Here is a 13,632-nt window from a genome sequence, read left to right as displayed (position 1 = left end):
AATTACAGAGCAAAGCAAACTAACTGAACCCAGACCAGCGCTGACGGGCACTTCCAGTCTGTTTGTGGATTAGCACGCAAGGCAGGGTCAGATAATGACCTTAGGTCAGTTAACTGGTTTCCCTCCAAGTTATGAAATGAAACGGTATCATCTCCCCCATTAATTCAAGACAGACGGTGTGAGTCCTGGACTACAACATTTAAGTTATTTTGCAGACGCTCTTATCTAGAGCAAACATTTTCATATTTGTTCATACTGGTCCCTCAGTGGAAATCGAACCCACAACCCTGGCATTGCAAGTGCCCTGCTCTACCAATTAGGCCACACCGGAACCAGTCAGTGTGAGTACCTGACTACAACGTTACAATAAAGTTAGACTGAAAAACAAACTCAGCATTGTGGCTACAAGTGAGCTCTCACTTAAAGATCAGGATTCGGGGAGGATAAGATATCCTTAGTGTCTATGGAAAACTTCAACGGTATTTCTCCCTCTCTTTTCCCCTTGTTGACAACAGATGAGATGATTAACTCCGCCTTAACCCTCCCCTCCAATGGGCACCCCTAATAATCACAGGCCAGGGTGGACTGTTTTGTGACCTCTGACCTACAGGAAGCAGTAAAGCAGTGTTCAGTGTGCCTCAGAGAGACGCCTGTCTGGCCTGGTGCTTCACTCTGGCTGGAGAGGGAACAGTCAGAGCAGAGGGGTTGTTTTCTAGCTGTCAACAAATGGAAAATACAAGCACGCGCACGAGAGGAAAACAGAGGGAGAAAGATCCCCCCTCCCCCCTAACACTGGTGGTAAAACCTGCAGAAGTTGTCACTAGCCTTAACTAATCACAGAGTTATGGCAACCTAAGCAACTTACAACACATGACAGTGGTGGATCCTTGAACAACAAGCAAAGTTTCTCATGACATGAGAACAAGAAATGATCACCAGGTTGTCATTATCAACAACAAAGATATAAAAAAACAGACATTGCAAGTTGTATAATGTGCAACAACATAACAGTTAAATAATAGAAAACAAACTCAGGGATGTCAATCAGCTGCAACTCACACAATGATTGTCACACTTTGATTAAAATGACATGGCAAGACAAAGGAACAACAAAGCCCAATGTGTTCAGGGAATAGCGCTGCTTTTCATTAGAAAAACGCCCCTCCCTCCCTCACCCCAAGGCCCTCCAGGACATCAAGCTTGGGATCCACCTGCAGCCAACCGTGCTGTGTTGACAGGGGACTCCCATCTTTGTGTCAACAGTGGGCCAACCAGTGAGGACTTGACACAAAAGCTAGGCCCAGAAAATGCAGACAGAGAAAGGTGAAAAAGACCACCATGTGAAGCTGCTTTCAGGCAACGAGACAGCCTAAACGTTAAAGTGGAAGTTCACTGGAAATAGTCGGGAAGTGAACAAAGATTAAAGAACACTTGCTTCATGTTACGAAATAATATAATTTTCTTTACAATGCATAGCATACACAGAAATGGTCATTTAACACGACATGGTGATTCATCCTGGCAAGAAAGCTGTTTCACCTGATGGAAATGTACCACATCCACATCATGCATATGCAGATTCCAACAGTGTGTGTAGCTACCAGTGTGTAAGCAGCAGGACAGGTGGACAGGACTCATTTGTATGGCCTGCCTCCAGCATGGCAGAAGAGAATGTATTTGTATGACATGGTAAGGCGAGTGGCAGACTGTGTGTGGGTGTGACAATATGACTACAGATGTCTGGAGGGGTGAAACTGATTGCTTATGGTTACGGTTTAGTAATCATATGATATTCAACTAGGCCAGGAAGGGGCAACTGGTGGCCCACAAATCAATAAAACAAACTCAGGTCGGGGTCTCAATTTACTGTTGCAAGTTAAAATAGTAGAATACACAAGGCGCATTTTCAAAATGTGGTTGTGCATCAGCAGTTTTCCTCTTGTTATGTCAGTCACTGATAGTCACTCAATTAGCCATGTCAGCTAAACATTTTAGATTGGTAAATTAATCTAGCAGGACAGCTATCTAAACTTGTAGTAAGCATGCTCAAATTTCTGGCCAAGGGGCCCCCATCACTCACTCAGATATTATATTAAAAACTGCAAAATATCTCTCCACCCTATGGCAAAATGTGTAGAGTTGCAAGAAATTACCTGTAAAGTTATAATTTTTTTTCTCTACAGCCCATGGCAAAATGGTTAGAAATTAACTCTAAAACGTTTAGGTTGGATATGGGTAGGACCGGCTATGACTACATGTGTGGGTATGGGTAGGACCGGCTATGACTACATGTCTGGGTATGGATATGGGTAGGACTGGCTATGACTACATGTGTGGGTATGGGTAGGACCGGCTATGACTACATGTCTGGGTATGGATATGGGTAGGACTGGCTATGACTACATGTGTGGGTATGGGTAGGACCGGCTATGACTACATGTCTGGGTATGGATATGGGTAGGACTGGCTATGACTACATGTGTGGGTATGGGTAGGACCGGCTATGACTACATGTCTGGGTATGGATATGGGTAGGACTGGCTATGACTACATGTGTGGGTATGGGTAGGACCGGCTATGACTACATGTCTGGGTATGGATATGGGTAGGACTGGCTATGACTACATGTGTGGGTATGGATTAGGGTAGGACCGGCTATGACTACATGTGTGGGTATGGATATGGGTAGGACCGGCTATGACTACATGTGTGGGTATGGATATGGGTAGGACCGGCTATGACTACATGTGTGGGTATGGATATGGGTAGGACTGGCTATGACTACATGTGTGGGTATGGGTAGGACTGGCTATGACTACATGTGTGGATATAGGTAGGGCTGGCTATGACTACATGTGTGGGTATGGATATGGGTAGGACTGGCTATGACTACATGTGTGGGTATGGATATGGGTAGGACTGGCTATGACTACATGTGTGGGTATGGATAATGGGTAGGACTGGCTATGACTACATGTGTGGGTATGGATATGGGTAGGCCTGGCTATGACTACATGTGTGGATATGGGTAGGACTGGCTATGACTACATGTGTGGGTATGGGTAGGACTGGCTATGACTACATGTGTGGGTATGGGTAGGACTGGCTATGACTACGTGTGTGGGTATGGGTAGGACTGGCTATGACTATATGTATGGATATGGGTAGGACTGGCTATGACTGCATTTGTGGGTATGGATATGGGTAGGACTGGCTATGACTACATGTGTGGATATGGGTAGGACTGGCTATGACTACATGTGTGGATATGGGTAGGACTGGCTATGACTACATGTGTGGGTATGGATATGGGTAGGACTGGCTATGACTACATGTGTGGGTATGGATATGGGTAGGACTGGCTATGACTACATGTGTGGGTATGGATTAGGGTAGGACCGGCTATGACTACATGTGTGGGTATGGATATGGGTATGACTGGCTATGACTACATGTGTGGGTATGGATATGGGTAGGACTGGCTATGACTACATGTGTGGGTATGGATTAGGGTAGGACTGGCTATGACTACATGTGTGGGTATGGATATGGGTAGGACTGGCTATGACTACATGTGTGGGTATGGATATGGGTAGGACTGGCTATGACTACATGTGTGGGTATGGATTAGGGTAGGACTGGCTATGACTACATGTGTGGGTATGGATATGGGTAGGACCGGCTATGACTACATGTGTGGGTATGGATATGGGTAGGACTGGCTATGACTGCATGTGTGGGTATGGATATGGGTAGGACCGGCTATGACTACATGTGTGGGTATGGATAATGGGTAGGACTGGCTATGACTACATGTGTGGGTATGGATATGGGTAGGACCGGCTATGACTACATGTGTGGGTATGGATAATGGGTAGGACTGGCTATGACTACATGTGTGGGTATGGATATGGGTAGGACTGGCTATGACTACATGTGTGGGTATGGATATGGGTAGGACCGGCTATGACTACATGTGTGGGTATGGATATGGGTAGGACCGGCTATGACTACATGTGTGGGTATGGATATGGGTAGGACCGGCTATGACTACATGTGTGGGTATGGATATGGGTAGGACCGGCTATGACTACATGTGTGGGTATGGATATGGGTAGGACTGGCTATGACTACATGTGTGGGTATGGGTAGGACTGGCTATGACTACATGTGTGGATATGGGTAGGGCTGGCTATGACTACATGTGTGGATATGGGTAGGGCTGGCTATGACTACATGTGTGGGTATGGATATGGTTAGGACTGGCTATGACTACATGTGTGGGTATGGATAATGGGTAGGACTGGTTATGACTACATGTGTGGGTATGGATATGGGTAGGACTGGCTATGACTACATGTGTGGGTATGGGTAGGACTGGCTATGACTACATGTATGGATATGGGTAGGACTGGCTATGACTACATGTGTGGATATGGGTAGGGCTGGCTATGACTACATGTGTGGGTATGGATATGGGTAGGACTGGCTATGACTACATGTGTGGGTATGGGTATGGGTAGGACTGGCTATGACTACATGTGTGGATATGGGTAGGACTGGCTATGACTACATGTGTGGATATGGGTAGGGCTGGCTATGACTACATGTGTGGGTATGGATATGGGTAGGTCTGGCTATGACTACATGTGTGGATATGGGTAGGGCTGGCTATGACTACATGTGTGGGTATGGATATGGGTAGGACTGGCTATGACTACATGTGTGGATATGGATATGGGTAGGACTGGCTATGACTACATGTGTGGGTATGGATATGGGTAGGACTGGCTATGACTACATGTGTGGATATGGGTAGGACTGGCTATGACTACATGTGTGGATATGGGTAGGACTGGCTATGACTACATGTGTGGATATGGGTAGGACTGGCTATGACTACATGTGTGGGTATGGATATGGGTAGGACTGGCTATGACTACATGTGTGGGTATGGATATGGGTAGGACTGGCTATGACTACATGTGTGGATATGGGTAGGACTGGCTATGACTACATGTGTGGATATGGGTAGGACTGGCTATGACTACATGTGTGGATATGGGTAGGACTGGCTATGACTACATGTGTGGATATGGGTAGGACTGGCTATGACTACATGTGTGGATATGGGTAGGACCGGCTATGACTGCATGTGTGGGTATGGATATGGGTAGGACTGGCTATGACTGCATGTGTGGGTATGGATAATGGGTAGGACTGGCTATGACTACATGTGTGGGTATGGATATGGGTAGGACTGGCTATGACTACATGTGTGGATAATGGGTAGGACTGGCTATGACTACATGTGTGGGTATGGATAATGGGTAGGACTGGCTATGACTACATGTGTGGGTATGGATATGGGTAGGACCGGCGAGCCACTGCAGCCCCTCATGATGAGTTCTGAGTTTTTGTAGCCCTTACCCCCATCAAAGTCGCTCATCCCTGAACTAGGCTATTGTTGATGACTAAGGAAAAATAAGAGATATGCATACTGTAACTAAAGAGGTGACAGTGTGACAGACAGCTTGCTAAAACAAGCATAGAGCGCTATTTAAGGACAGAAACCTATTTATGTTTATCACCAGTTAGGCTGCCAGTCTGACAACATAATATGTTGCTACCTTGCTATAAGTAGAGAGGCTAATAGCGAGTAATATATTATTTGTGTTACATACGCAGAGCTACTTATGGCCACTTTACTTGAAAGGGGAGTGAGGGACGGAGAGAGAGAAAGACAATGACACAAGAGATAGAGGGCGTGAAAAAGACAAAGAAAGGAAAAATAGGGAGAAAGTGAGCAACATTTTCATGGGTGTGGTGTACCCATGCCAACCAATGTACTATATAACTACATTAAATGTGTTTTGCCAGTGCAAAAATCAACAAGAGTTGGAGGGGTCTCCATTCTGTGCCATAAAGCATGTCCACATGGGGGCCAGAAGTTTCCGCAGTCGCAGTGGTTTTCCCATTATGTGGATGTGTCTGGGACTGGCAGAATGCGCTGACCCCTCAGACGTCATGTTATAGATAACCGAGGTCTTCCAGCAATGCAGTGGTCTATTTCTGGGCAAGTTCAGTTTAAGTGTAGGCTATGCTTAGTGCTGCCTGCCTCGGAAAGGAATCGCCTACAGTTCTGAAAGAAGGTCACCCACATGGTCTATGCTAAAAAGGCAAGCCTTTACAGAGATTCACTTTGAAAAGGAAAATTGAACTACTGCGGGGACTATAATTAGGATACATTACATATTGAAATGACAGGACTTAACTATTCTATTTTATAGGCACCACAATCAAAGCACACTGCTATGTTGCTATGTAACACAAGGATGTCTCAGTACCAGAGGTATGAAGCAGAACACATCCGATATACCCCCTCACATATTAACACGCATGCACACACACACGGCCAGTCTGTGGGCCGGGCCAGTGGCGGGCTGAGTGTGACACCGTAGCTTGGCTCAGTGGACCAGGACAAAGCAGAGAGTCTGGGAGGCTTAGGGCCCTTTGTGTTTGTCCAACGCTGCCATGGGTGACAAATACAGATCTGAATGTTCCTCAATCTCTCCTCCTACTCTTCTTCCCCCACCATGGCCTGCTCGGGGCAAATACACATGCTGGAGAGAAGTGAGTTGTCCTTACCTTCTGGCTTGTATAGCCAAAACGGTAACATATTATTGTTCTGCTGGTCATTGTCCCTTAAGACAGTTTGTGTACCCGATCCCACAGAACATTACTGTCTTGATGTGGATATTAGCACAAGTCATGTTCATCCACCTATAGTTGTAATTACATGATTATAAGGACTAACAATGGAAAGCCAGTTCTGGTAGTCAAAACCAGTCCTACAGATGAGTGCAGTGTTCGTACAGACAGTGGAAAGTCAAATTCAAGGACTTTCAAGTACATTTTCCAGCACTAATACTCATTTTTAAGGACCATCAATTTGTAATAGTTCCTATTCGCCACAAGATCTTTGAAATTGTTGCATGTTGCGTTTATATGTGTTTAAGTGTACACGCTAATAATATTACATTTCTTTACATTTAAATTGACTTTATATTTCACTCAATTTTAGGTCCCACGGGCTTTCCCAAAACATAATAACATGAAAGTGAATTCTAACAGTGTAAAAGGCCCTTTGTTGAATCTAAATTGTTGTTTTCTAAAAGCATTTGAAGAGAAAGAATTTATCAATGTGTTTGATAAGATTACAGATTAGCTCTATTTAAATTTTTGCCAAGTTTGGGCACTACTGTACTACTACTCTCTCCCCCTGTCGGTCTCACTATTCTCTGTAAAGAAAAGCTATTTTGTTATGAGAACTTATAGTAGCCCATCTTTTGATTATAACTAGCTTAATTTCAGTCAACTGCTCTTGCTGAGATCAGGCTCCGTTCAACATTAGCTTCTAACTTCATCCTTTTAGCCAGCTAGCTAGTTATAGCTGGCTACCTGGCTAACAGCCAGAGAGCTCGAGCTACTTATCTAGCTAGACATCTAACTGAAATATCAGCAACTATTTACCAGCTGTGCACTCATTCTCTGAGTCAGGGGTTATTGTTTGGGTGATGTCTGTTGAAATGGCAGGAGTCGAGGGATAAAAATCCATTTAAAAAATGAAAATCGCATTGTCAACCTTAGTCTCTTTGACCTTGCCACTATAGGTCTGGGCGGAGGTAGTTTGTTTCAACTCTCGGCCTATGTTGTGGTGGTGAATTAAATTGCTGCTTACAAGGCAAATATGAGGGAGCATATTCATGATTCCACTCATTCGCAAAGGTAGACGCTATTAGAACTCAGATCAAGAAGCCTTCTGAGCATTGATCAACGCTGGGAACACAATAATAAGTGTGCAAATGATAATTAACTCAATTAAAACTGTGCTTAAACAGCGTTTACCCTCCACTACATCCCTGTTTGGGTCTGGCAAAACATATTCATAAACATCAATATACTGCCAGGCAGGATTGTATCTACATTTGCCCGACATTTTAGCTATCAATGTGACGTTTGGCGGCGCATAATCAGGCAGTTCTGTGCCTGACTGGCTGAGTGGCAGTGTGGGTGGAATGAGTGAGCTAGCCTGGCAACCAGAGAGCCAAACATGTGAGGAAATAAAACTCAGTAGTCTGCCTGGAAATTAATTTGCAAGACCAATACATTTTTATAATATTTTTCATATTAACATATTTGAGAATTGTCTGTTCTCCTCTCATTTGAATTCAAGTACTTTTCAAGTACCAACTTGAGAAAATATCTGATTTTCAAGGTACTCCAGTACTTCAATTTCAGAGTGCCAAATTCAAGTACTTTAAGCACCTTGTGCAAACCCTGTGAGTGAAACAAGCACGTTCACACGCTTACACACACATGCTTGAGCACACACACACACAAACACAGTAAAAAGTCAGTACTGTAGACAAACATCTTTGAAATGACTGAAGGGCCTCTCCCATTATGTGTAGTTTAAGTAGTTTGCATTGACATAATAACCTTATCTGGCTGGTTCAACAAGTACCTCTTTACCTCAACTCCTCCTCTCATTACAACCATTAATAACTGTCAGGAAGAGCTGTTCTGTAGAGTTTTCAACTAATACAGCCTTTACTGTACAAACCACTGAGAATAGTCAGAAATGTGCCCTGTATCACTCTCCCCTCTATGCACACACACACACACACACACACACACACACAGTAAAGGTTGGCTTATACAATGTATAGGCTTGCCACTAGATTGGGAACACACGTGTTGACCCCAGGTCAAGAGGAGTATGTTAGCCGCATGTCAGCAGCCTTGGGGAAGCCAACTAGAAAGTTAGACTAGTTTGGACTGGAAACAATGAGAGCACATGTCTTTAGGCGAACACGACCCCCTCAGTATGGGCCATTTGCTAATGAGAAGACTACTTTTCAGTATTAGCTATGGACCCTCTGGCCGGCACCATGGGAGGACAAAGTCTTGCAAAATAGGAGACTGATGTGGCTTACGTGGCCTAGCGTTTAGTGCCACCACTCCGAAGCACACATGCATTGCATGGCCGTATTGGAATGGGTTCAACTCCGTCCCTCTGCCATGTGACAACCTTCCCTCCTAGCTTTCCATTCAATCACTCCATTATCTGCTCAATCAAAAAAAAATCTGAAAATACAGACATTAACAATAATAGGAGACTGGGCCAGGAATATGGTCACTCTCTCTCTCACAAGCACGCACGCACGCACATGATGAGAACTCAGAGATTGGAGACTGGGTCAAGGGTCTCAGTTATTCCAGAAGGATTGTTACTATGGGGACCGTGGACGTGAAGTACCATAGAGCTGACAAAACAGTCAGCTGCTTGTGTCAGACATTATTATACAACACTAATCTAACAGAGAACATCACAATATTCAAACTGAATTAGTTAGACGGTCTACTGGGTGTGTGTCTGTGTGAGAGACTGACGGAGAGATGGAGACAAAGAGAGACAGACACACACACACAAAGTGAAAGGCAGGCTAGTACTGCATGTGTGCCAACTGCCAACTGTCCCATTGTGCCATTAGAGACATCTGTCAGTGTGCCACCTGACCTCAGCATGTCTCCTTCTAGCAAGGAGCAGCCTTATTCTGCAGATAAGACTGTGGATGACATTCATTCTTCATGTGGAAAATACATAAGCCTGTCTAAGGAATTAACCAAACATTTTAGGGTCCTATGATGAACACATTCTATAGCCTTAAGTATGAACAAAATAACGTATTATTTGGCTACTGTTCACTTTCTGTAGGCTTCTGAGCTAAAGAAGGCCATTGCAATGTATTCTTAACTGTAAACAAAGAATCAATTAACCAGAAACGGTTAGAGGTTTTGCGTATTAAACGGTTGGCTGTCTTCCTTGAAGCCTGTCAGTAAAGCGCTCCTTTCATCGATCAACTGTGGATCAACTGTCTTCTTTGAAAGGATGCCCGAAAGAGACTCCGGCACACGGCCAAGGAGCTATAAAGGCCAGATCTGTCTTTCCAACCGTTCAATCGTTACAAAACAAGCATGATACTGTACCATCCATTCCTAGGCTGGTGGGAGAGACAAATGGCATGCGAAGACACCTGCCATATGTGCACCCTTCTGTTTTTTTTCTTTGGGCGTGTGATAATGCTGCGTCATGCATGGAGACAATGTGGCTATCACATTTCTTTAGTACTTCTGTGACACGCGACACAATAGCTTAGCCCTATATGGTGGTTTATGTAAACTATCAACTGCAAATTCAACTGCAAATTCCTAAATTCATATTGTCCTCAAAGACCATCATACGGCAACACATTTTACAGAAAAAGATGTAACCGTTGGCTACAAATGTATCCCAATGTTTCCACAGAGTTTCTGATCCCGTCTTTGATGTTAGCCTACTATGAAATAAATCATAAAACGCCTAAAATGGCAACTATCAACAGATGATGCAAGGCCTAAAATTAATCTCCTACATCTCCTTTAACGGGTCATGCATTCTGCTGGGCTGGTGGTGACAGGTAGGCTACCTCCCAAATATGTAATTGTGCCGACAGTTATGCAAAGTAAAGCAATTAAATGTACGGCTTGAAGACTTACCTCAAAGCCACCCGGACTGAGTTTTCGTCCTGTCCCATCGACATGATTCCACAGTCTAATGACTATCGATTGATAGAAGAACAAAAAAGAACGGGATCTATCCGTTTTCTTTTCATCCGACAGGCTGGCTGGCGAGAGGCGGAGATTGGAGTGCGCACCACTCAACAGCAAGTTGTCTGAGCAACAGCGCAACTCACCTCGACTTCACTTCAGCCATATTTCAGATTATTATGGGTCTATAGATTTTAAATAAAATACTGCGACTGGTCGGTGCTCCCTTGCATTTTCAGCTAGAATACATTCCTTGACGACATTCTGTTTGGAGCGGAGAGGCTGTTGAGTGGTCCAGTCGATTTCGCTCCTTGCTCTTTGGTTGGGAGAGGGACACACGCCTCCCGCACAATGCACACACCGATCCTGCTCGAGCCGCAATGCGTCACCAAGCCACGCCTTCTTCTCGGTGCGCTGTGGTGAAGGTTGAGTGTTGACATCACAATGCGCATGGAGGTCAACTCCAATTTAGACTTTTAGAAGAAATGTAGTGCGTGAGTGACGTCACGCCACGTGTACTCTTTGAATACCATTCTGACAAAATAATAGTATGCTTTCAATGAGGACCATGATACTGCTTGTTATCAGTCAGATCATCAAAATCTAACTGAAAGATCATGAACAACTAATAAGACTACTAGCCTACTACATCATAGAGTAAAACAATTGAATAAACATTTATTTTACCATTTGGTTTGAAAATAATTCGTTTTTTCCCCAACACACTTACACACAGTTGAGACACACAGCAGTTGGTAGGCTCCATCTATACAGAACTCTTTGTTGTCATCAAATCAGTGCCCTTTCATTTTCCTCTAGCCTGTGAGATGCTTGTGGCTTTCTTGTTGTAGCTGAGGATTTAATGTGACCATGACTTTTTAGTGTCATACACTCTGAATTACTACTATGATATATCACCTTTTGTGGTAACACTGTCACTCAGGTTAAACAGCGCCCCCATGCAATCATCTGGTATTACTACAGATGTAAATACCCATTTAATAACATTTTTTAGTAGGCTACTTTGCCTATATGACCTGTGAATCATCTAGTGCTCTTTTTAAAATATATTTTTTAACCTTGAACCTTGTCAGTTAAGAACAAATTATTTTTTACAATGACGGCCAAACCCAGGCCAATTGTGCGCCGCTGGCCAGTTGTGATATAGCCCAGGATCGAACCAGGGTCTGTAGTGACGCCTCTAGCACTGAGATGCAGTGCCTACACCTAAGGCACTGCATGTGCCCTAACCCTAATAATATATGTATCTCCTTATGGGGGAGAACAACAGTTGTTACTGTTAGATATTAGAATACTTAGGATGTTGTGTTCAATACATTTTAAATCCATACCAATTAACCCCACCCTGGTAAGTCCTTTTATTGTTGAGGTCTACCGGCCTTAATCTCCACACCCTATGAACCTCACCCCCTTTCCTCCAGTCCCCAGGCCAGAAGCAGTAGTGTCTGGTTACAGTCCTCTCACAACAATTTATTATATATATATATATATATATATTTTTTTTTATTAACCTTTTATTTAACTAGGCAAGTCAGTTAAGAACAAATTGTGATTTACAATGATGGCCTACTCCGGCCAATTGTGCGCCGCCCTATGGGACTCCAATCACAGCCGGATGTGATACAGCCTGGATTCAAACCAGGTACTATAGTGATGCCTCTTGCAGTGAGATGTAGTACCTTAGACCGCTGCACCACTCAAGAGCTGGTCTGACTATCACCAAGGATACACCTATCAGTCAACACAACCCACTGTAGAGCTTGAACAGAGCACACAATGTCAAGTATGTGGAAATACTGTAAACTACTGAATGAACATGGTGCTGGGAAAAATGCTGAAGATAGGAAAAAACAATGTTTTTTTTTTTGACCAACAAATAGTATCTATCAACAATTTCACAGCGTAAATGAATTATATACAGCAATGCTTCTAATTTGCTTTATTCACAAAGCAGGTAGCCTAGTGGTTAGAGCATTGGACCAATAACCGAAAGGTTGCTAGATCAAATCCCAGAGCTGACAAGGTAAAAATCAGTAATTCTACCCCTGAACAAGGCAGTTAACCAACTGTTCCTAGGCCGTCATTGTAAATAAGAAATAGTTCTGACTTGCCTAGTTAAATGATTTCCCTTTAAATTAAAGTGCATTGACTACAGAATATTTCACTTTCTCAAAAACATGGTACTCCTGAGTCAGTAGCGTACTTAAAAAATAGTCAACAGTAACTATTCAATTTGACTGGGAAACACTTGCCATGCCAACCTACAAAAAATGCATGTGGGCTTTAATTTGTATAAATACAGTAGGTATGAAACAAGCAGACATAATAATCCACCAAGACAAGCAGACATAATAATCCACCAAGACAAGCAGACATAATAATCCACCCAGACATAATAATCCACCCAGACATAATAATCCACCAAGACAAGCAGACATAATAATCCACCCAGACATAATAATCCACCAAGACAAGCAGACATAATAATCCACCAAGACATAATAATCCACCAAGACAAGCAGACATAATAATCCACCCAGACATAATAATCCACCAAGACAAGCAGACATAATAATCCACCAAGACATAATAATCCACCAAGACAAGCAGACATAATAATCCACCCATACATAATAATCCACCAAGACAAGCAGACATAATAATCCACCCAGACATAATAATCCACCAAGACAAGCAGACATAATAATCCACCAAGACAAGCAGACATAATAATCCACCCAGACATAATAATCCACCAAGACAAGCAGACATAATAATCCACCCAGACATAATAATCCACCAAGACAAGCAGACATAATAATCCACCCAGACATAATAATCCACCAAGACAAGCAGACATAATAATCCACCCAGACATAATAATCCACCAAGACAAGCAGACATAATAATACACCCAGACATAATAATCCACCAAGACATGCAGACATAATAATCCAC

At 43.4% G+C, this 13,632-nt stretch overlaps 1 protein-coding gene across 4 annotated transcripts in view; it reads right to left on the bottom strand.

The window, feature by feature from the left end:
- LOC139375188 (kinesin family member 21A) overlaps window positions 1-11,032 on the bottom strand; it is a 66,288-nt gene extending 55,256 nt beyond the window's left edge. For 2 of the 4 annotated variants that reach the window (XM_071116771.1, XM_071116781.1), the window contains exon 1: window positions 10,603-11,032. In XM_071116771.1, coding sequence (XP_070972872.1) covers window positions 10,603-10,646 — 44 coding nt within the window. In that variant the 5' untranslated portion in view covers window positions 10,647-11,032. The remainder of the gene's footprint in view (window positions 1-10,602) is intronic. The other 2 variants (XM_071116754.1, XM_071116762.1) reach the window with 1 other exon arrangement.
- Window positions 11,033-13,632: the final 2,600 nt, after the last annotated feature.

This window comes from Oncorhynchus clarkii, chromosome 2 (assembly GCF_045791955.1).
Source record: "Oncorhynchus clarkii lewisi isolate Uvic-CL-2024 chromosome 2, UVic_Ocla_1.0, whole genome shotgun sequence".
NCBI lineage: Eukaryota > Metazoa > Chordata > Actinopteri > Salmoniformes > Salmonidae > Oncorhynchus > Oncorhynchus clarkii.
This window is presented reverse-complemented; position numbering and strand designations above follow the sequence as displayed.